This window comes from Lepisosteus platostomus, chromosome 18 (assembly GCF_059453375.1).
Source record: "Lepisosteus platostomus isolate fLepPlt1 chromosome 18, fLepPlt1.hap1, whole genome shotgun sequence".
Lineage (NCBI taxonomy): Eukaryota > Metazoa > Chordata > Actinopteri > Semionotiformes > Lepisosteidae > Lepisosteus > Lepisosteus platostomus.
In genome coordinates this window covers 4,207,984-4,231,246 of record NC_142628.1, presented here as the reverse complement: position 1 = coordinate 4,231,246, position 23,263 = coordinate 4,207,984, and the positions used below count along the sequence as shown (strand labels likewise).

Sequence of the window (23,263 nt, the reverse complement as noted above, 5' to 3'; positions counted from 1 at the left end):
GAACCATATTGGTAAAACACCTCCTACAACAGATTGACAGAAAAAGAAAAAAACAAATCTTCTAATGTCTCAAAAGAATCATATGGCGATCTGTGAAGTAAACTCTCAGACCGGACGGAAGTCGTGTGACATGTCTCACCTCATGGGGACATTACTGAGAATACAATGGTGGGCTTGCTTTCTGTCCATGATTTTGTTTAATTGTTAACTGTCATTAAGTTATAAACAACAAAATAAAAAACAACATAATTGCCATGTAAACAATAAGCAATACCCTATACATACTGTATAGCACTTTTTTTACATGTGATTTCCCATTTTGAAAGGAACTACAGTATAATGTCCTGTAGTTAATACTGATGACATTTCAAGGACCTCATTCACAAACGATTCTTATGTGCTAAGGTTCACATTATCCATAGGCTTGTCACAGGGAAACCTATTGAGAATGCGTATCTATGTCTATGATACCATGGTACTGGCACTAGGTGGAGCCATAGTCAAAACTACCACACATTTCTAATGACACAGCACAAATCAATCCAGATTAGTTTAACCTACAATGAATGGGTTGTTTTCACAGGGTTAAAAATCCACCGCTGCACAGTAAAATGCCAGTCCAAATGAAGTTGATGTATTACATTAACATTTTGATAGACTGTTCACCCTATTCCATATTACTACCTATCAGGCTGATGTTCCTGCTGGTCCTTAACAATCAGATTTCAATTCTTACAGCAGGATGGTGGAGATTCACCTTGAAAATGCTGGTCTTTAAATGGGAAATTAGTGACTGCATAAGACAGCTTCTCTTTACACAAACACTTGGTTGTTGCGATTTCCTCTTCTGGCTCTCCATAGAATCTGCAATCGCCATCTCCTTTTCATTAGCGTCTGTGGCTAAATGAGGATTCTCGGCTGGGTCTGATAGCCTTTCCACTCTGTCCCGTCTCTGTGCCTGGCCTGCCCCCCCGTGCCCTCAGGAGTGCCTACCTTCAGAGACTCTTTCTTGGCCAGCCTCTCTGTGGGGGAGGTGCATTCCTTGTCATGGCCATTGAAGACCTTCGACTCAGCCTGAGAGGCAGTGAGAGAGGCAGAAAAGAGAGCAGAGCGGATGACTGCGAGGTACGGAAATGTCTGTAAATGTTGCATTATTAATTGTACTTGCTTTGGCAACACTGGAATTCATTAGTCATACCAATAAAGCCCTCTGAATTTGAATTTTCTGGTCTGCACCTTTTAGCCTGCTTTAAATCTTTAATTAGAGGGACTTAATAACTAAGTATAAAACCTGTGAAGCCTTTGTTATGGGAATTGATGCAAAGGACTGTGAACAGTACTGGTCTTTTGGCACTCTACAGCACGCCATATTTATCTAGGTCATATCAGTTTTAACATGGAAATTCCCCTAATGTTTTAAGAGCTCTGGTCATTTAGGAACTGAGCTGCTTAACTCTGCTTCACGTTGCCTTGTGATGTGTTGGTTTGCATTGCTTTGGGGAAATACTAGAGAAAGCCAGTGCTTGTGCTCTGTGAGGGAGTGGAGAAGAGCTCAGAATCCTGCAGGAAACACAAAGATCGGTGCAGATGTGCTGGGAAGGTCAGCATCCAGACTTATCCAGTATGACATAAGATTCTCCTCATTGACATGCAAGACAGCTACACGCAGCTACTGTGGCTGCTGAGCACACCAGCCGAGCGCTCCAGCCATAAACCTGCAGATCGCTCACACTGCGAAGAGCGCCGCATGGAAATGTGCTGCTGTGTGCTTGAGGAAGAAGAACAGCAATGCGTACTTTAAACATTACTTAAGGTAAAAACTGAGTAATTTTGTGTCAACTGCTCAGCTTCCTAAAACCATATATTTCAGAAATCAAACACCCAACAGTGCCTCAAAATGCCCCTGCCCCTCGGTAATGCTATTCAACTATAGCCTAGCTTTCCAGTTGTTATTAGAACTGGTGTTCTTCCACAATTAAGTATGCAGGGTTGGGCAGCATCATTCATTTTTCTCATAAGCAGGGAAAGGGATGTGGAAGGGGATATGATGCTTTAATTCATCAAGAGTCAATGCAGCAAAATTGATCGATGGTGGGATATGCCCAGGGCATCAGGGTCAACCGCAGAGCAAACAGGAATGGATATAAACAGAGCAAATGACTTCCTTCTTCCAGAATTCACAATTAAAACACTTGACTCCAGTCAGACTGGTCATAGTACTGTAATGTTTGCAAAGTTGTGTGTGTCTTCAGATTTATAGATTGATTGTTCACCAGCCCATTGGGTTGCTATTGCTAACAAAGTTCTGTCCAAGACTTTTCTTTCTCTATCATGATCAAGCCTCCATTTTAGGGGAAAAGGAGCCTGAAATTTATGCTCAGAAACACAAACCAGGCAAGATCTTCCATTTGCATTTCACCTTCATGCCCGCTTTGCTTTATTTCTGTCTTGCACTCTGAAAACATGCATGATTCAATTCAAGAGTTTGATGCAGACCACAGCAATCTTTTCAGATCAAGATATTCTGGTGCAGCCTTTTCTTATTTTCACTTGAGGATACTACATCCTACCTTGGAGGAACAAAGAGAAAACTAGATTTCCTCTAAATGAACTGTCTTACTGTGACCGAGCAAAGGGCTTCATATTGATTCGCAGGGCTTATCTTTCTGCTGATCAAATGTTAGCTGATAATTTGGCATTGATTAGCCATGTGCACCATGTATCAGGAGAGGATCAAGCGCACTGACCCCTGTGAACACTCTCCCTTCCTTTGCCCCGATGAGATTACTCTCTGGATTCCAATTCAATTTCCTTTTCTCTAGTGACAGCTGTCAGAGCCAGCCTTCACAGTCTGAAAGGATTGATCATTTCACACAGACACCTCACACTTCCAACAAGCCTACAGCAGCTCCCTCCATCAGAGATGTCTACCCCTGGCTGGTTTATTAGTACACAAGCCACCTTCAGCACCCACTAGTTCACCACTTAATGTCAAAGTCAACCTTTACCTCGCCCATTACTTCACAGCCTCAGTTAAAAAAAACACTGAAAAAGTTCAAGAAATGGTCTGGGATAAAATGTTCTTTGATTGTCTCGGTTCTTGCAGCACTGAGAAACAAAGAGGACAAGAGAATAAACCACTAGACCTGAGACCATGATTGTTCTACAGTACACCTTCATCTTTTTTAACATACAGTACTTCTCACATTTAAATAGACAAAAGATATATCTAATACTGTATATTTACCCTTAATCATTTTAGGATAAAACAAGAGAGAGAAGCTATTGCTTCTAGTGCAACTACTGTACAACATTATCAAATATATCTTATATTACAGAGTCAGGTGATGGGAAAGAATAACTATAAAATATCTTGTGAATGACAGGAGCCTAAGAGCAATCCAAAATATCAGTTGTAGTCACAACAGCAGTGGATACATTGTGGTAAAAGGACTTACAGGGTGAAGTCACACCTTGGACAGGCTGCCAGTCCATTGCAGGGCACACACAGACTGACATACGCCAGAGCCAATTAGCCTGCCAGTATGTCTTTGGACTGTGGGAGGAAATGGGAGCACCCGGAGCACCAGAGGCAGCACTCCTGCTCCAGGACTGACTGTAGGGCCTCAGCAAGGCAAGGCAGAAATGCTAATCCCCGCGCCACTGGGCCACCTTAACACGAAGATCCTTCCATTCCATTTGTTTACAGTACACAGGCATCTACATTTTGAAAAAGGAACTTAAACAAGTAATGCACAAGAGTGCTCCGCATGAGGTCAACATCACTGAAACTGCTTGCCTGCACGCGTGCGAGAGAGAGTGCTCCACTCAGACTTGAGGCGTTCTCAATCGTACGGATGGCTCAGGTAAGCTCACGAACCCAACTTCAGCTTTCAAGAGCTGTGTAATCAAGACTGAGCACACGCTTCACAAACACAACCCTCCTGAACCACTGGCAGCGCTGCTGTAATTACCATTATTACTCATTCTGTGGAGGCGTGAGTTATATGAGAGAAGAGTGCTGATGAGCTTCTGCAATTTCAAGTGGAAGACTTTTTTTTTTCCCCATGGAAAGTGTCACACTGCCTGAAAAGTACCAAGGTGTTTCCGCTGAACCATGAGTCCATGTTCAAAGCTTATTTCCACTGTACAATGCACTCTTTTAAAAAAAAAAACAACTCCTACATTTGCAAAACAATAAGTGAAATATGAGAATAATTTATTTTCCCTTACCTGAATGGACTGTTACTAAATTTGGACACTGAGCATTTTTTTAATTTACAGATGTGGGAAGTACATTTTCCTACGGATTGAAAAGCTTAAAAAAATTCTCAGTTATCAACAAGAATACCTCACATTTGGTCTAAAAAATGAAAAAAAAGAATTAAGGATGGATATCGTAAACACTGTGTTTACTATGGCCTAGTGCAAGCTAGTGTTCTGTGAGATATACTGTAGAAACAATGACAGGTTACCAACAAAGCCATCTGGGACCCTTCAATCTTACCTTGTTCAAGCAGTTTGGACTCAGACTGCTAGCCAAAGTTCAAACAAAAGGTGCTTCTTTTCAAATATAGTGAAAACAAATTGTCGACCTTTGGATGTTGCAATAAAAAAGAATTATACTGTATGTCGTCAATATTAAACAATAGCAAAGCATTGGAGTACGAGTATTACCTTGCTATTGGGTGTCTGAGTGGGGCTGACATCGTCTCTCAGCACCGGCAATCCATTCCTCTCAGTATCGCTACCTGCCATGAACCCACACAGAAATCTCTTTAGAGAAAGACAGGAAGAAATGAGTGGGCCACAACAACCCTTTTTTTCCTGCACAGAGAATAAAGAGATCAAGAAGGGCAAAGCAAAGAATTTCCACATAACAACACAGTTGTGACCCTTAATTGTGAGTAGAACTCAATCCTTCCCTAGCAATTAAGTTTCCAGACTGAACAATGGCAGCAACGAAAAACCCTAGAAATTCCCATCCGTCCACAACACTCTCTTACCCAGAACACAAAGTCCGGCAATCACAGAAATTATTGTGCTGTGAAGGAGCCAACCACAACTCTGAAAAACTAATTGATGACAATCAGCAACACAGATCAGGCTATGTGGTAGGCTGCTCAGTGTGCCGCCTTGTTCAGCTGAAGCTCAACACTGTGTGATCAACGGTTTGCACTGTCAGATGTCTTATATACATCTATCTATCTATATATCGGCTGCTTGTCTGTCATGTCTCTGGCTCTATGCGATCTTGTTAAGGCCAAACATGACGTGCCAGTCAAAGAACAGTTTTGCCGTCTCTTTGCAAGTGCCAAAGCAGTCATGAAAAAGAAATCCAATGGGATGTCTTGTGTCTCCTTGAGTCTAAGGAAAGATGAAATAAGATTTAATTTCTTGCTATATAACCATCCAGGGTGGATTTACAATAGAGACGACTGCAAACAGTACCGGTGTGAAGTAATAAAAGGAGCACCTTACAGTACAGTATATCAACAATATCATTTACCTCCTATTTTAAACCATATTTGTTGCTATGTGGGTGATTCAAATTAATTTAATAGGATTCTCTCTTATGGGTTCTGCTCAGGAGGCTGAATGGCATCCTTATTTATTCTAACTAAAGCAGCTTCTTAGTAACAATATATCTAAAATGAATATTAGCTGATATAACAATTAGCTAAAAGGCATAGCGGGGCACTGATTTATGAGCACTTTCCCGGCACACTTCTTCAACCTTCGCCTCAGTGAGGTTTACTTGAGACTTCCTTCATACAAGAAGATAATTCTTCTACGGAAACGAGCAGGGCAGAGGTTCCTAGGGGAGCGACTGGCTTCAGGCTGGGCTACTGCATGTCAGTGGCTGACTGGCCTTCCCAAGTAGAAGCAGATAACTGACTGGGGTTTCAGGCAGCTTATTTCTGGGGTTGGGTGGATTACAGTAAGTCGGCCAAGAATGCCTTACAGTATATCAGTGTTAAATCATTGTGTTTTGGGAACAGAAATATTATTTATTTGTTCTGAAAACTTCGTTGGTTTTCTAGAAAATCGTAAGAGGGGACAGAACTGGACATGAAAGTGAAGGGCCTCGTTTTGTTTGAATGCAGTCTTGCCGTTAATAATACTGAATAAACAATATTGTAATTTTCCAAAAGGATCACAAATAAAGAGATTTTAGTTAATAGCTTTTTTAATAGATTTCACTCATATAGAGCTTTTCATCCCAAACACCAAAGGACACCAAAGCACTTTACATATACTGTAGCAAGGAACATTTCAGGCATGCATGTACCAGCAGCTACTTTACACAGCAAAGCAAGTGGAGAAGTGAGAAATTAACAATTAAAATTTAAAGATGCTAGACTGTGCAAGTCCAAGCTTGAATTTACTACCCTTCTGTATGAAAATGTGAGATGGGATTATAATGACCCAGTTGTCAGAACTTTTTTAATGTCTCATTTAAAGGGAAGAGCCTACTACAGCACAGTGGTTTAGAAGTTCTGATGCCACCTATTGATACACTAATACCACTTCCAATAACAGCCTGGTTTCTCTCAGAGGTCAGGAGTGACCAGGCCCAGCCTTGCTTAATCCTGACAAGATAGGGATACAAGATGCTATTGCTTGCAGTCAGGACATGAAGCCAATGCACGATCATGATGGTTAAAGAGGAACTGCAAGCCTATTTTTATATTTCAGGGTTAGAAAGAATCGGCATTGATGGGTGAATTTCAAACGACAACAACTCAGCAACGTGGGAGACTATACAGTATTCTCACAAAGTTCCTGTTGTGCTTAATTCAGAATTTGTAAAATTTGGGATACTGCCAATTAATTTATTTAGTTTCTGAAACTTACAGTAATGTCAGTTCCCCTTGATGATTTTTGCTCGGGAATAAAATAGGTATCCGGTTACCTGTTTTAAACCTAAATTTAAACGGTTTAAATACTCACAGTAAAATATAATAGTCATCACAGTAAACCTTATAGCACGTGTTAGGGTTACAGCTGGGAGTATGGTTACTATCGGGAATGGGGTTTATTTGTGTTACACATGAAACAAAGTTATAAGCAAATCACATGTCCTGTACATTCAAGGTGTATCAGGAAAGAATAACAATGTGTTCTAAAGAAACATCTCTCATAGATCAATACACAGCTTGTATAGGAAGCTTGACAAGACACCTGGGCTGAGAGGGTAGATGTCATTGTCTCCTCCAAACGAGAGGTTTCTGGTCAGCTTGCGTGGGTCGATCTTCTGTGGGGTGGTAGTAGGTGGACACAGAGAAAACCTCCTCCTGAACAAGTTCCCCTCCTTCATCGTGTCGTCTGTGGTAGTCTTCTAGAGAAGGAAAGAGAAGCCATCAAGGGGACAGGTTTCACTGCAAGCGGGCGTAACCACAAACCAATCCACACACGTCCATGCAGAATTATTTCTGAATTCTATTACACTTGGTTGACCGGGATTTTTTCTACTTTAGTCTGGAAAATCCGTCAATTTTCCAACCTCTTTTTCCAATTCAGGGTCTCAGGGAAGCCGGAGCCTATCCTGGTAAGCAATGGACAGAAAGACAGGGTACCTGCTGGACAGGACACCACTCCACCACACCAGGATCTTCGGACTGTGGTCCAGAGTCTTGTGAGAGCCAAGTGGAGCACCCAATGAATACCCACTCAAACAAGGGGAGAATATACACAGCACTCCAGTTCCCCCTGTGCTGCGAGGCAGCCATCCCAACTAACCACTGTGCCACCATGCTACCAAGTCTTGATGGTCTTAACTATAATATGAGTGGACTGTAGTGCTGTATGTTTGTTCTGTTCTTCTCAGTTGTCATCAAGACACTAGACACCCATTTTAAATGGAAAGCCAGGTAATTATCACACAAACTTGAGAACAGAGAAGTATCAGTAGGTTTGGCTGAGGACTGAGGACAGAAGCTGCAGTCAAAAGTCTTGTGAAACAAAAGTTGTCAAGATAACAGAGATTGAATTACTGGTGCAAAGGAGATATGCCAAATGTAAGCTAGATTACACCTCTGTTCATAGCAGCTTTATATATTACTATAAACCCACAGAGCAAAATGCACGAGTATTTCAAGCCCTCACTGAAAATGCCATGTACAACACTTAAAAATACAAATAAAAAATAACTAACAAAGGACAAAAGGAGTGCACATTTATTCAGTAACCCATTGTTTTATTTACAGTACAATAGTCCAAAATAGATTTAATTAGTAGAACAGAATAAATTAATAAAACTAGGTTACAAACAATCTCTAGGGAGAATATTATCCCAGCTTTTGGAACCAACTGATTTTTCAATTCACATGTACATTAAATTTTGTTTTTGATGTTTTTGTCAATGATAACACCCTTTTATTAAGACAGGAGGGCAAACACTGGTTCCCACACAGTCTTGCTAGCGTTATTGTGTTCAGCAGTCTATTTGCTACTCTTTTTTTCCCTTAAATAATGAACTACCCTGCTCGATGGGATCAGTCTGCGCACAATTAACCTTACATCACCACTGTCATGGCATTCAAAAAGATCATCAGCCTATAGTTCCATTAGGCATGAAAGAAAGGAGCCATTCAAAAAACAAGAGAAAGCTGCCTTCACTCCCACTGCATTTTCACTAGGCTTGCAGTGTGTCATCATGAGCTAACAATTCATTACCAGCCCCTGCCCACCTCCTTCTGCTGCCTGTCTCACATTCAACACTTCGGTACAAAAACAAGAGCTAAAATTAGTCACAAGAGTTCAGCAAAGATCCACGCCTGATGAACAGTGAAAGCAACTTCTAGGATAAGGAACAGCGAGCCAGTCCATTCCAAGGGCTTCAGTAAAGCAGCAGCCCCAGCATGTTAGGATTAAGACTCAGGGCTCTTTCAGGTCAGGAGCTTTGACCTGTTATTGAAGATATAGGAAACTAATGCAATGCAAATTCTTAAGGTTGAACTGAGACTCAAAGATGCCCTTTTCTGCCTCTACAAGAGAGCCTCTCCTTAACTCCATGTGAGATGGGATTATTCTTTCTGCAATGCAGGGAAACAAATATTTATTAATGACTAAATTAAATAACTGGCAGCATAGAATACATGTTTATGTTTAACTAAATAAGTCTTAGGTTCTTGTGCAAACTGTACAGATGAAGTAGAAATCAATATTTAATATGTTTAATATCAGCTTAAATGTTTATCCATTTTAGTTTGGCATGTACTAATGGCATTTTGTTAACTATTACTTAGATCTCCACTGTAAGGCCAGAAGGTTCTGATCAAAATGCCTTATGCAATACATACCATCAATTCCATCTACCCTATTGCAAATTAATTTAAAATAATCTGTGTCATTGACTAATAGGCTGCAGTTTTGCTAAGATGTTCTTCGAAAACTGTGAAGTCTAAAAACAAACCTCTCTAATACTCAAAGAGGTTTCAAGAGCAGCCTTTCCTGGGGCGCCTGAAGTTTAAAAATACATTTTCCTCTCGTCTCCCTCCACTCCCAGAAGGCTCTCTGTCACTTCACATGATGGCCCTGCCCCACGGATGAGATCTGTGACCCAGGCTAGCCCTACAGCCCAGAGCCACTGGAGGACAGTACTACAGACACTGGACAGCTGTGACTCCACAGAACACCCCTGCACACAGCTACCAGGACAAGTGTCTTTCTCTGTGGTTTAGAAGCCTCGTCGACCAAGGAAGATGTTAGGAGTTTTCTAAGGCCTGGCTAGTAAGTGCTGAAAACCTGCACAAGGATGTCCAAAATCACTGTGGTTTTTCCTGCAGCTGAGTCTCAAAATTAAGGCACAACAACTGTTCAGGTGAGCAAGAAAGATGAAAACAAAAGCAGCAAAGGGCATAAAACAGCTTATAAACAAAATACTTCCCAAATATAAGATTTGTGTTTGCTATGATGCAATAATATACAGTATGAAATTTTGCTGTGTTCCAGAAGTGTGAAACTATCCAAATCTGTACGTTTGTTAGATGAACCACAGCGTTCTCAGGTGAGTTTACAGAATAAAAAGATCACACTGTCCTAACCCTTTAGCTCTGGCCTTATAGCACTGGAGTTCTGTGCACATACAGTACAGTACATCTAAAGATGCAAAAGGCATCATCCACAATCAGCTATGCTAAACATGTTGAACACAATCTCACCTTGATATACATCCCAATAATAACATGGACAAAAGTGTAGCCTAATTTAACATAATATAAATGATGTTACCAGCAGACTGGATTTATATGCATTCACCACATAGCAAGCAATCTGCCTTCAAACTCAAAGCAATTTAGCAGGATGTCTGCCATTGTCTATTTTTATGAGGGCTTTTTTAAATGACATGATTAGAGCTACGGATCATTTTTCATACATACCTTAGATCTCCACTGTAAGACCAGAAATCTCAGGACATACAAAAAAACTTATCAAATGCCCTGCACAATAAATTCTACCAACTCCATTTGCACTACTTCCAGATTAATCTGCAATAAGATCTAAACTAGGAGCAACACAAATAGTTGCATGTCAGCCGGTGTCTATTTGTACAAGGCTTTTAAGATGACATGGTTAAAGCTTAGGATCATTTATCTGCCATGGAAGTTGTATCCCATTTCCCTATTGGTGAAATCTATTATAGACAGATGCGCTATTTTAAGAAGGAGAAACATCATGTGGCCAGTAGGGATATTCAGGTCACATTGTGAAATACAAATGTCTGTGAGCCATGTTCTAACTCCCTCAGTTTTAAAAATGCTGCTTGTAAATAGCTTTTTCTCCTTTTCTGCCTATTCTTTCTCATTAGAAAACTGTATGCTGCCCCACGTTATTTATGGGTCTGGTAAAAAATGGAAAAGAGGTATGGTTTGGAGAGTCTCTTTTCGATGGTTATGTTCTCAAAGCAGACTTCAACTGGCCATCTTTTGAAGTACTACTGTCAAAATGAGGATAGTTGCATTTCGCAGGCAAAAAAACTCTGCATTAAGGTCTGCACCAAGTAAATACTATTACAGGCAGATGTCATTAGTCACAAGTCATAGGCACAGATTAGATATGCTGCACCAAGTTACAAATGGTCTTGGTCTTGAAACAATAATTCTATTTGCTCTGCAAGATGTTGACAGTGACATTTTTATTGCTGCAGATGTATTTCTTATGAATGGGCATCTCGTGTTCAGATCTGCCTTAGACAATACATCTAATGCTCATGCTTCTTTCCTTTATTTCTAGATTTGGATAGCTCAAATTATCCTAGAAATCCCTGCCTCTTATGTGGGGTCTGTTGTCAGTTTTCTAGTTTATCCTGGAATATATTTTAGAGATGACCAGATCCCTAACAAAGCAAAGAACCTATATCCAAGTTCAAATTCGAGGAGCTTTATTGGCGGGGCCAATGAGTAAGTGTTACCAAAGTAATCGCAATTAACGGAACAAGATACACACGAAGTCTCATAGATCTCGCTGCATGATGATATCATAAGTCACCTATATACAGCTGAGTGTCTAATACATAGCAGTCAGCTGAGCCATACACAAGTTGCCTTGGTAACCACAAAGAAAGCACGAATACCCTGGAAAATCTCATAGTGATATTTACTTATACAGTATCATTTTTTATTGATGTACAGTATAATGCTCTCCTAAAGTATCAAGACAGCAAAGGCAAAACTGTTAGTCTTGCTCTACAGTCCAGTGATGTATATTTTTGATGATTAAATGAATACGAATCTATGGACCAGGACTAGGTTGCAGGGGAGCTGGAACCTGTCCTGGAAAGCAGTGAGCAGAAGGACAGATACACTCCACTGCGGACAGCAAAGTCGAGCCTGATCTTGTCAGATCTCAGAAGCCGCGCAAGGCTGGGCCTGCTCAGTACTGGGAAGGGAGATCTAAGAAAAACCTGATTGCCGAGTGGCGTTTGTAGACATCTACCGTAGGTGGCGCTCTTTTCTCTAGCCCAAACGTCCCAAACCAATATGCCCAGCATGGTGGCAATGCGGTGCAGAGTGTGAGATCAGGTGGGGAGGAATAAAAAGGAGGAATGCACTGGCATGTGGTTTACAGTGTACTGTAAAGCTGAACTTTCGGTTGCTTTCTCCGACTGTCCTGCTTGTTGTGCATTTTCCAGTTGAATCCATGTGATTTTCTGTTGCTATGTTACAGGCTGCCAGGTCTTGTGCACTGTTTGTGTAGTGTCTGCTACTGCGCAGTGATTGTAATAAAGAGGTACGTCAGCGTCAGTCTCAACACATCAGATCTCATAGGTCTCTTACAGGCCTCTTTGATCATCAGCGTGCAAAGACTTGGAAAACAAGAGATCTTGCCTTAATATTAAATCATTTTAGTAAGTTAACACAACCAAAGATGAAAAAAAGTAAGGAATGGCCTACTCTGATCCTTCAGAGTTACAGGGCATTAATGTTTAAAATGATCTCTTATGTGCTCTACAGAGCAATCTACCTCCTTGGATTGTCAAAATAAAAGTGTTCCAGCTGTTCCAGCTGTGGTGACACGTGGCTCTCCACGACTCATGCTGGCTACCCTGGTCTACGTGTTGTAAAGAAGACTGCATTTCAGACACACAGAGCAAACCTGTGTCCAATTATCTGACACCATGTAAAAACCTCAGAGAGATTTTGTATTGATATAAAAATAAAGTAACATACAGTAAGTGTTGAAAAAGTGAAAGTTTCCTTTTAGACCTGTGACGGCTCACAAAAATTTACTAATGATATTGTTGTGCCTAGCTCTATGTTCTTGTTGCTTATAAATTAGTTTTGCTGTACAGTTTTAGTCCCTCATCATATTAAACAACAGCCTCAGTGAAAAACAAGAGACAATCTATAGTATGAATCTATGGCAGAATTCCAAATACAACTCAACATGAAATAATCTCTATTAAATATCTTGGTAAAACACAGTACACCATGTAAAACACAGCTTGAGCATTAAAAGTCATAACAGTCTAAAAAGTACAAAATTAAGATGACAAGAGTCTTCCAGGCTCAGAACCATAACAGCAAAGGAAAAGCTGTGACGAATTTGTCTGAAAAAGTTAAAGGGTTTTATAGTAGCAGCTTGATTACTGGAAAAGCTTTTTAAAGCCAAGAAGTAGCAGAAAAAAAACAGATTTTTCTTTTCATATCATGGCAGTTGGTAAGTTGGAAGCTGTTTTGGCAAAACCCTCCTGTGAAATATAGCAATTGTTGCTATGGAATATGCTGGAGTAGGCAAAATAAATTTGCTTCTCATACATGCACACAAAGTACAATCAAAGTATACGACTTCCCAGAAATGAAATCAAGGTGGACATTTCTTTTCAGGTTTTTGTACACCAATTTACTCATGCTGATAGGGTGGTAAGCTTCTTCTTAAAGCATATCTTTTGGTGCAGCTTTAATACTTACACTTCTTACTAATGGAGTTAGCATTAAACAATTACAACAGCATTTAACATAAATAGTTGTCATTCAAGCCATGTAGTTGTTGTCATTCAACCCAACTTTTTTGTGAAATCCCAAGAAAGCAAAGAATATAATATTAAATCTTTCAGTGTAACCTCTCCTTTGGGGGGTGTGTCAAGTGTAAAGTGGAACTGTATATTGAAATAAATAAAGTGAGTGGTTCTGAAAATTACGTTTACAAATAGGAACCATAAAGCCGTTACTTTAATCCAGTCAACTTGTAAACTTTTCTGTCCCAAGAATAGGTAGTTCACAGGATTCAAGAACAGGCAGGATTTAGAAACTTTGGTCAAGACGTCTGCATGTACTGTACAGTAGCAGCAAATAAAACAGAAACTCCAGTATTCTCTACGGAATAAAAATGGTTTTGGTGCAAGCAAAGGCCCAGCCCTAGCCTTATTCCTAGTTGGCACCAAGAGGTTTTAGTAACCTTTGCTGGCATTCCGATGTAACAGCAGCCCATCACACAATAAGATGCTGTTCTCTCACACAAAGGCCCCTCTGCTGCAAAACTGCAGATCTGACAGGCTGTCTGCCAAGTGGGCCCGGAGACCCAGTGTGTAAAGAGCCTGCTGCAAGCCGAGGGTCATGCTGGGTTATCTTACGATAAGGGCGGTGGGGAATCTGCAGCACACACTCCACACAGAAACCAGTCAATCGCTGGGTTTGGGAGGGCTGGGATTAAGACTGCCCTCTCTAATCTGGCATGATCCACACCCCATCTGCCTATTCCCAACCTCAGAGATTACGGAGGGATCAAGCTTCTTTGCAGCATAAATTCTAGCCTGCCAGGATCATCTGACAATTCTGATTATTGCTAGGAAAGAAAAAAAACCTGACAGATCTGCCTCCAAATTTTGAAAATTCGGTTACCAGCAGAGTCCTCTTAGTTGAATCTATAACTTATGCACAACACAGAAAAACACAAAAAAAATGACTGACTCGTTGACTGGGGACACAAACCCACATTAACTTTTTGGTGTAGATAGAAAATAAAGGAAGACAGAAAACAATGCTGAAAAAGGCTGGCTTTTTAAGTTACTGTCAGTGTTCTTCCAGGGGGCTGTCGCCTTAGTCACTGCGCCACACCTATAGTACTTCAATGCTACTAATTAGTGTACTGCAGGAATGAACACACAGTTCAGTGGGTGTGGTATTAAAAACCAGCCTTCTTTATTAAAAGGACGAGGTGCTCTTAGGCAGTACTCACTCATTTTAATTCTTCCTGCAGGCTGCTTTAAACAAATTCCACTTTAACTCTACCATGTTGCTAGTTTCTTTTGTAAATGGCAAAGGCAGGTACTGTGCATTAAAACCCTACGGCCATTCTCTGGTTTTGCACTCCCATCTGGATGATACTCCCGAGCTATTTAAAAAAAAATGTATTTAAAAGCATGTAATGAGTTTTTTTGGAGGAGTGAAAAATGGTGACTGTACTGGATTGTGCACGGCAATTCTCATTTTTCAAGAACAGAAAAATTGACTTAAAATAAACTAACGGCACTGAATTGTCCAGAGATTCAAAAAAAACAAAACAAAGTACTGGATTGATTTTTTTCCCCTCGTCTCAAATATTTACTAGATGTATGCGACTGTAAACATTTGAAGTTGGCTGAACAGACATACTTTGGATTTTAAACAGCTGTTGTTGCTCTCTCCAGCCCTGGCAGAGGGAGATTCCCCAGCCTGTGTGAGTCTGCCTGTGTCTGATAATAGGACGGAAACACTGGGCCACTGCCAGTCCTTCGGCGCTGCAGTGCTCTCCCATTCAATCCCAAATCGGCCCTTTTAACAAATATTTGCACTGTGCCTGAGTGAGGAGCCACAGGCCTGCCAAATATGGGGGGTGCAAAACAAGAGGTTAGCAACATGAGCAAGTTTGTTTTTTTAAGAGAATGTTTGTGAGCTTTCAAGGTAACTTTACGTCTTGCCGACTGTATTTCAATGCCCCTGGAACCCTGGAGCTCAAGGTGACAGACTGCACTGTACATAAACCAGAGACTTTTCCACAGCAATTACCTTGTCAATTTAATTTAATCCGTTAAATTGGAAGTCTTTGTGTTTTCCAATGCTTCCCCATTCGTCACGCTTCTGCATATCCCCGTGTTCAGCTTGGTCCACGCTAAATCAAATGATGTCAATTTGTATCGAAGAATCACAGAGCCACTTCCCATCCCTGGGTCCACATTCTGGATCAGTGTTTAGCAAAGTCTGTTAAATAGCCTGAATTAAGGATGAAGCACTGTAACACCCACGTTTCTGCTTTGTGAAGGCTCTGCAGTTGAAACGCTGTGCGTGTGTTTCTTTTCTTCAGTGTGGAGTGATCCTCCGTTGGTCTCTCTGCAGCTCACATTCCACAGGAGCTCCCCACTCGATTCAAAACTCCAACTTGTTGTGCCCGATAGTCGGATTGATTAACTTCTGTTTTGAACCAGGCTGTCAATGTTGCAACTGGAGAAGTGCTGCAGGACTCCAGAGGGCTGCAGATTCAAAGCCCAGATGGGATTGTGATCTTGTAACCCTTAGCAAGGGGTCTTACCAATAGTAGATTGCTCTGGAAAAATGTCCACTGTATAAATGTGTACTCTCCAGCTTGTCATTGTGCACCAGAATTTGTTCTTGATTTCAGGTTAATAAATGACTTTTTTCACAGAAATAAAACAATGTCACTGAGTACATGCAGTACTACAATATAAATGGACAACCCCCCTTAGTCAATTCCAACTGGAATTCCAGTTCCAGTTCCAAGACAGGTCCCCTTTTTGTTTTCCCTTCTAGTCCTTAGAGCTTATTCAACAGTGGTAAAAGCACTGAAACAGAAGCAAGTTATGCAAAATAATTATCTGTATTTCAATGTCACAGTTGTAAATATCACGCTTATCAACGTATTAATATGTATATTATAATCCTTCTCAACACCAGAGTCAGCTGTCAGTACTTCTCCTGACAAAAGCAAGCACTTCATTTCCCTTTAGTCATCTCTATGTCTAATACGAATAAGCCTTACACCGTCATTTTAAAACTTTGGTCACACTCTTAAAGATTCAACAATGCTGTGCAAGGGAAAGGGAATGTAGATGATTTCTCTTTAACTTTCCAGTGGTGGAAATCAGTCTGTTATATTGAACAGTGGTTTGACCTGTTTTCATTTTTTACAAGATTTTTTGTACACAGCCAAGTGCCAGATGTTTCAAGCACACTGCCTTAGTTTGAGTAAATCTGCCTTAACAGACACAAAGTCAAACAGCAACTGTATCTGCTTTTCATCTTTTCATCAACTTGAGGAGGAGCAGAAGTTTGAAAAGTACCCAATGGCAATGCAACTGGAATATTATGTTCACTTTTGCATCCAGTGTAGTATCAGCTTTCCTGGCTTTTTATGAACTTTAAAACAATTCTAAAATGTATCTTAGAAACTATTTTGATAATGTTGTAGAAACCGTGGTTTAGCTTTTCACAGTGGAGTTAATGCCTTTCAGCTGCAACTGTGGTCAAAGGGCACCTACACAGAGAAAACTTTTTCAACAGCTTTTTTTTTTTAAGAAGCCCCAACACACCAAGTTCAGTGACAATACAGAATCTCTCTAATCCTGCAGTGGGACTGCTGCTGTAGATATTTGGAACCGGAAAACTTTCCAACAGTGTAGGGGGTTTTAGATTAAGTAATATTAAGTCTTTTAAAATGTTTCACGGTGAAAATATGTTCATTAATGCTCGGAACTACCAGTGACAGCACAGTTCACCCAATGCTTAAATTCCATAAAGAAAGTGATGCAGAGGACTACATTTCTGTACAGGCCCATAGACAATGTAATTTGATTTTTCTACATTAAGAAACAGTGGTAAGGCAGTGATTTTGCAGGGAACATACAGTTTTGAATTACAATAAAAAGATTAAAAACCATGCAACCACAGTAGAATGGAACATGGTGTGTTATCTCCTGGTTTTGTGAAATCTGAGCAAGGCAGAGCTCACCCTGGATTTGACCGAGAAGGCATCTCTCCCAGGAGCACATCAGCGAGTGCCAGCTGTTCCCTGACAAGATTCTCCTCGACAGATCACCCCCGACACCATGATTACTGGGTGGCCCAATGACCTACTTTATTTCTAATGCAACAATCACGTCTACTCTCAAAACTCAAAAATGCTTGGATTTCATGATTTCGGATTATTTTTTAAATAAATCACTTTTCATCCCTCAAAGTGATTCCAAATACTTTAGTATTCAAAGACCTGTGACAGTTAAGTACTGTACATCCCAAAGAACAATTTCCAGTAAGGGAGTAATAGCAAACAAGACCCCTGACAAATCTGGAAACTAGAACACAGAAAATCAGTAGACAGCAATTTACTTCATGGAACAAAAGAGGAAAACAAATGTATATAATCTAGTCATGTAAGATACAGTACATGTAGAAAGATCAGTCGTCCTGGAGCCATATATATATCTAATGTGGGATATAAATACCAATTTATTAAATTCTCATTTACAGTATAGAGTTATGGGATAGTAGGCAGAAGAAAGTCTTTCAATATTTATAGCTCTAACTCAACTGCAGTTGGGACCTCAGATTTTGCCTCACTGCTTTTATAGTCCATGATGTCGAAGTGATTTACAGATTGTCCTCGAATCTCCCTGCCCATTGACTGTCAGCCCTCACCCTATATGCCCATCTCTGGGCATCGCAGGTTAACAACTGCAACGGGCTAGACAAGAGCCACTCTCCTGTATTTCCCTGAAAGCCACATTTTTCTCCCTCCGTACGTCCCTTACGCCCATGGACGCCACTGTCAGTTTGTAGAAATACAGGAGTATTTGTCAAAATGCACTTGGAAAGTAGAAGGAGGAAACCTTTCAATCTAAACAAAAACCCAAAGCAGTCGATGTCCTTGATAGGGCACACGAACCTTCTCTTGACGACAAGTGTTGATGTGTTTCATCAAGTACCCACAAGATGAACCACCTTGAGACATGCACCTTATATATATATATATTGCAGGATATATAGTGTTTTTCTTTTAAATAGAATTAGCAGTTATTTCATTTTCACTAGATCTCAAATCACCAACACTAACAATAATTCTTTAAAATACCAGTTCTATTTATTCCATACTCCACACAACTCTGTTTTGACTCAAAAGAATATTGTCTCATTCAATAACTGGCTAAAAATAAACGCATAAACGAACGTATAAATGCATGTAATTAGTAAAAGGTCTCTGGCATTAGTGATCAGTGTCACCTTCTGTACAACTGCAAACTCTACCTGAAGGATTGATTAGGCAGAACATCCAGCACCTGGGATGTTAAGTTTAAAGCCTTGCCTTGTTTCTTAATTAGCAGAGTCTTACCGTTTTTAACTGGGAAACGGATGTAGCCAAAGGCATGTTAAAAGCAACATCCTGCGACAAAAAAATAAACCCTCACAATATGGAACACATCTTGATGTAGCGCAGCTCGTGATAGAGGAAACTTGATGTCGTACCAGGGGACTGTGATCTCAATCTGGGGATCAGCTCAGAAAGCATGATCTGCATGTAATGTTGTCACTAAGACCAGTGTTGCATGTTTATTTTAAACTTGAGAGTTGGCTTGTGGGGGGGTCGGTTATATTTTAAGGGTGCACGTCGTGGGAAAGAGTAAAAAAAAAAAAAACGATTTGTCCAGCTGTGTCTGCTCGTTCAACAGACTCCTGGCAAGACCCATGAAAGCACTAGACTCAGCTGTGTGCAGAGCTGAATAAAAAAATACATATTCCATCACCAGGGACAGGAGAACTCTCAGCGGCAAGGTCAGCTGGAAACGTCCTGCGACCTTCTGATCTGCACTGGTAATTCTGCTGTGACCTCTATTTCAGACAAGGCACAGAAGCTGCTCTAACCAGTGTCACTTGCCCAACCAAACACAGACAGTCCCCGCGTGCTTGCAGCACAGCTAGTCCTGAAATGAGACTATTCAGGACAACAGAACAGTTTATTCTCCTGTCTATTTTTGAGCATTTCTAAACTAATTTATTACCACAGCAAGAACAAAATACAGATATAAAACAAAAATACTGTACAATCTGAGCCTTAACAATGAGAATAAAATGAGGGCAGAGCTGGGGAGCAGCAAGTGCAAGTACTTAGACAGACACTATGTACTTAGATGTTTTTTGATAATTATATTCAGAGGGGGATTTTGCATACTGATACTTAAAATTTTTTTTTTGTAGATAATTCACAAGTAAAAAATGTACAAGTGTAAAGAATGCATAGGGGCCTACTGTATGTGTAGCATACCACACCATTACAATAATACTGAATGTAGGCTAGCTAAAAAAGCATTTCGTTATAAATCAATTTAAGTCGTGAAAACTGGGTTATAGAATGCCGAACATTTCCTGCAGGAGTACTCTTAAGGCACTTAGTTACAGTGTTTCCAATGGTGCTATCAAATTAATATTGCCCTACAGAGTGGAAGTTTCAGCTTGTAGTCACTGAGCCACAAATAACACACATCCACGATCACTGTATATGTACATGACTGTTCTTCGATTCCAAGTGTGCTCCAGTTAAAAGAAGGAAAGGGATACATCTTCCTTCTTTTGCACCTGCTTTTTCTACAGAAACCAAGAGCGTCGCACACAGCACCTTTACACACAAAAACTATCCCAGAGAAAACATATCAGTGAGTGAGGGCGATACATATTTACACTTATACTAATAATCAGGGTGTTCTTTGGAGGCCAACTCTGTCACTGCACATTTCTGTGTCAACATAAGAAAGGATACAAACAAGAGGTGGCCATTCAGTAACCCTTAACCACTACTCCTAACAGCTTCTGAACTGTGGTAAATCAGGTCTGTAGATATACAGGGCAGTACTTTCTCTCTGTGGTTACTGATCCAGTAAAACTTCAAACACAATTTACTACTGTACTCCATATCATTCAAAAATAATTTAAAATGACAGACTGAATTGAAATGGTACAACTATTGGTATTCTTCGATGTTTCCTGTGAGGTCTTGGCATTGATATCAAGCCATTAAATAAACTTTTTAAAAAATTACTGGTCCACCTTGGAAACACTTCAGATGTAAAAGAAGGTCTATTTTTGTCAGTCTAGACAATGCTGTTTCAACTTCTGTAAGTGAGAATTACACACACGATTTCTATACTTGTTTCTGTTCTGTAAAGTTGTGCCCATTGCCCTTTCATTGAAAAATCCATTATTTCTCTTTAGAAAATCAGGTTGCAGTAGGGCACATGAAAACAATACAAGACCAAGACAACTAATCAAGTTTCAAAGAATTAACAAAACAATATTACAGTACATGCATTGAGTCTAACACAGACACACCTATTTCAAATTAGCCAGGGGTATCCTGCCATGTTCACTTGCCTGCTACAGCATGACTTTCAGCTGTCATCCAACTGCATCTGTTCTTTCTGTTCACACACACATCCATCTTGAACACTGGCCAAAGCTGCCTTAAAAGGAGACCATTTGGCTCACTGAGCTCGTTTAGTCCCATTGCCAGGACAGTGAACAGGTATCTCATTCCCTTGGCATCCCCACACAGAACAGGTAAGTGAAGCCAATCACACCTAGCCAGTCTACCTGTGTGCGGACCCTCACCACCACCGCTGTGCCACTCTTCTCTGTGAGACCCCCGGACTGGGTTTATTCTAGGATGCGTCTTTATCGTGGCTCATTGGCTTCTTCACACAGAAACAGGCACATGACACTGTCAATATCCCCACTGCCCTGCTGCTTACAGTAGAAATGTTTTCAGTTTATATTCTGGTGTTTATTCTGGTAACCTCCTGAAAGCAGTAATGAGTGAGTAAGGCATGTTGCGACAAAGCAAATGGTACAAAATTAAAGTGATAAAATCCTTCTCGGTGTTTAGGGTGTGTTAGAAGACTAAGACAAGTGCAGCTCACCTGTCGTGGTAATTATGGTGTGAGCACTGCTAGCTGAGAGCACAAAGGGGCACTGTAAGTGCTAGTTCCTTGATCTGACAGTGGAGGTATACCATCAAAACCACCTGTCAAGCAGCAGAAAATGACAACCATCTGCCACACAAGGCTGATCTTACAAGTCCCAGCCCTGTCTTTGAGGGCACAGCTGTGACAGGGTCCTGCTGTACACAGCGAGAGGAATGGATCCTCAGCAAAAGAAGCCTTATATCCTTAGGAGATGTTCTAATCTTACAAACATCCTTCCTGACACAATTGGATCCTTATTCCCAAGCGATATGTATTCCAATGGTGATTTCTCCCAGACTCACAGGATTGATGAATCCAACTACCGAGCCTTGAGTTCATGACAGATGTTCAGTTTTTGTTTTTAAAGCAGGATAACTTCTATTTAAACCAGAATACTTTGCGGTTTATAAGCACTGTTAAGCTTTACAAAACGTGGAAAGTAATAAGATTAAATCTTTGCTCCTGGTTCTCTTTCTGGAACACTTTTTTCCATTTATCATTCAGCAATGGGCCTAATTTAATACAGTCATTAGTATTTTTTAAGTGTACCTGGGCAATATACAGTATGTTTAAAATAGATATTACATGACCTGATACCGTATTTAATACAAAACGTAATAATAAACACAGACCAGTTTTTGGAATCTGAAACGGGCAGACCTGTCTCACTCCTGTGTAGCTGCTCACTGAGAGCTCACTGAGAGAGCGGAGCAGCTGTTTACTGCTAGCATCCCTTTGCTCAGAATGCACATTCAACTACAAGATTAGACAGCCAAACAACTAAGGGGTGGGGAGAAATTTAAATCTAGTGCTACATGTCTTCCAGCAGCTAAATGAAGTACAGCTAAAATTCAAAACAGGATCTTTTGTGAAGGAGATACAATGTGTTTGATCTGCTTACAGGGGTTACAGGTATCAATATATCACGTTTTTCTAAAATACGCTCCTCAAATCTCAACAGTGACGTGAACTTATTCTGTCCGTAAAAGAGGCCAGGAAGTATTGCTTTGAAAAACAGTTTGAGATGACAATGCATTTAATCTAAAATTAAATTTAGACTAGCTGATGATTTCCTCTATTTCATTCACAAATTGCATTTGACCACTTCCTCTCATTCCTGCTCACTGCAAAAAACTAATAAATTATTCAGTAGATGCTTACAGTGACTTTCAGAGGCTAGAAGGTGACCTATGCATCAGAAACCACAACAGGAGCTCTGTCGAAATTCCCACGCAAAGGAAAGAAGGTTAACTAGCTTAGTATCATACTCAGGAAATCAGTGTTGAACTGGAGCTTTGAACTGGGAACCCCCTGGTATTATTCTTTGACAATGGATAACTTCCTGATCTCTGCATTACACCACGCACAAGCCTAGACACAGCTTCATCAGATTGTTTGAAAAGGGGATTCTAGACCAGATGTAGTGAAGCATTCATAATAGACTTGCCATGGATCTCATATTCACTGGTACTGATCAGTCCAACAGGGTCTGGAAAGCGACAAGGAGTAATATTTCTCAGCAAGCAAGACCAATTTTCTTTGGTGACTGGAGTTCCCAGACTGTAATAAGCATCCCACATATGGGCAGAAGTCTGCTGTGGATTAGTTCTGTTGGAAATCCAGTCAGCACTGTATTTTTATATTATTTTAAACTACAGTCATAACCACAGATAAAGAGGACTGCTTTTTCTCTGCCTCTCCCCAGCAACACTCTCTTCATGGTCCATGAGCTCCATTCTGTCCTCATTCTAAATTCAGAATGGAAAGAAGAAATGTCTCCTGAAAGGCACCGCTGCTCAGATGACAGGCACGTCT

At 40.5% G+C, this 23,263-nt stretch overlaps 1 protein-coding gene across 18 annotated transcripts in view; it reads right to left on the bottom strand.

Annotated features, from left to right (window-relative positions):
• Positions 1–23,263, bottom strand: part of osbpl5 (oxysterol binding protein-like 5) — a 77,719-nt gene that overhangs the window by 16,829 nt on the left and 37,627 nt on the right. For 5 of the 18 annotated variants that reach the window (XM_088611828.1, XM_088611835.1, XM_088611831.1 and 2 more), the window contains 3 exons: positions 7,186–7,339; positions 4,678–4,751; positions 994–1,074 (listed from right to left, as the gene is read on the bottom strand). In XM_088611828.1, coding sequence (XP_088467954.1) covers positions 994–1,074; positions 4,678–4,751; positions 7,186–7,339 — 309 coding nt within the window. Of the gene's footprint in view, positions 1–993; positions 1,075–4,677; positions 4,752–7,185; positions 7,343–10,385; positions 10,562–15,491; positions 15,907–18,825; positions 18,996–21,077; positions 21,183–23,263 lie in introns of those variants that run through there. The other 13 variants (XM_088611834.1, XM_088611836.1, XM_088611825.1 and 10 more) reach the window with 9 other exon arrangements.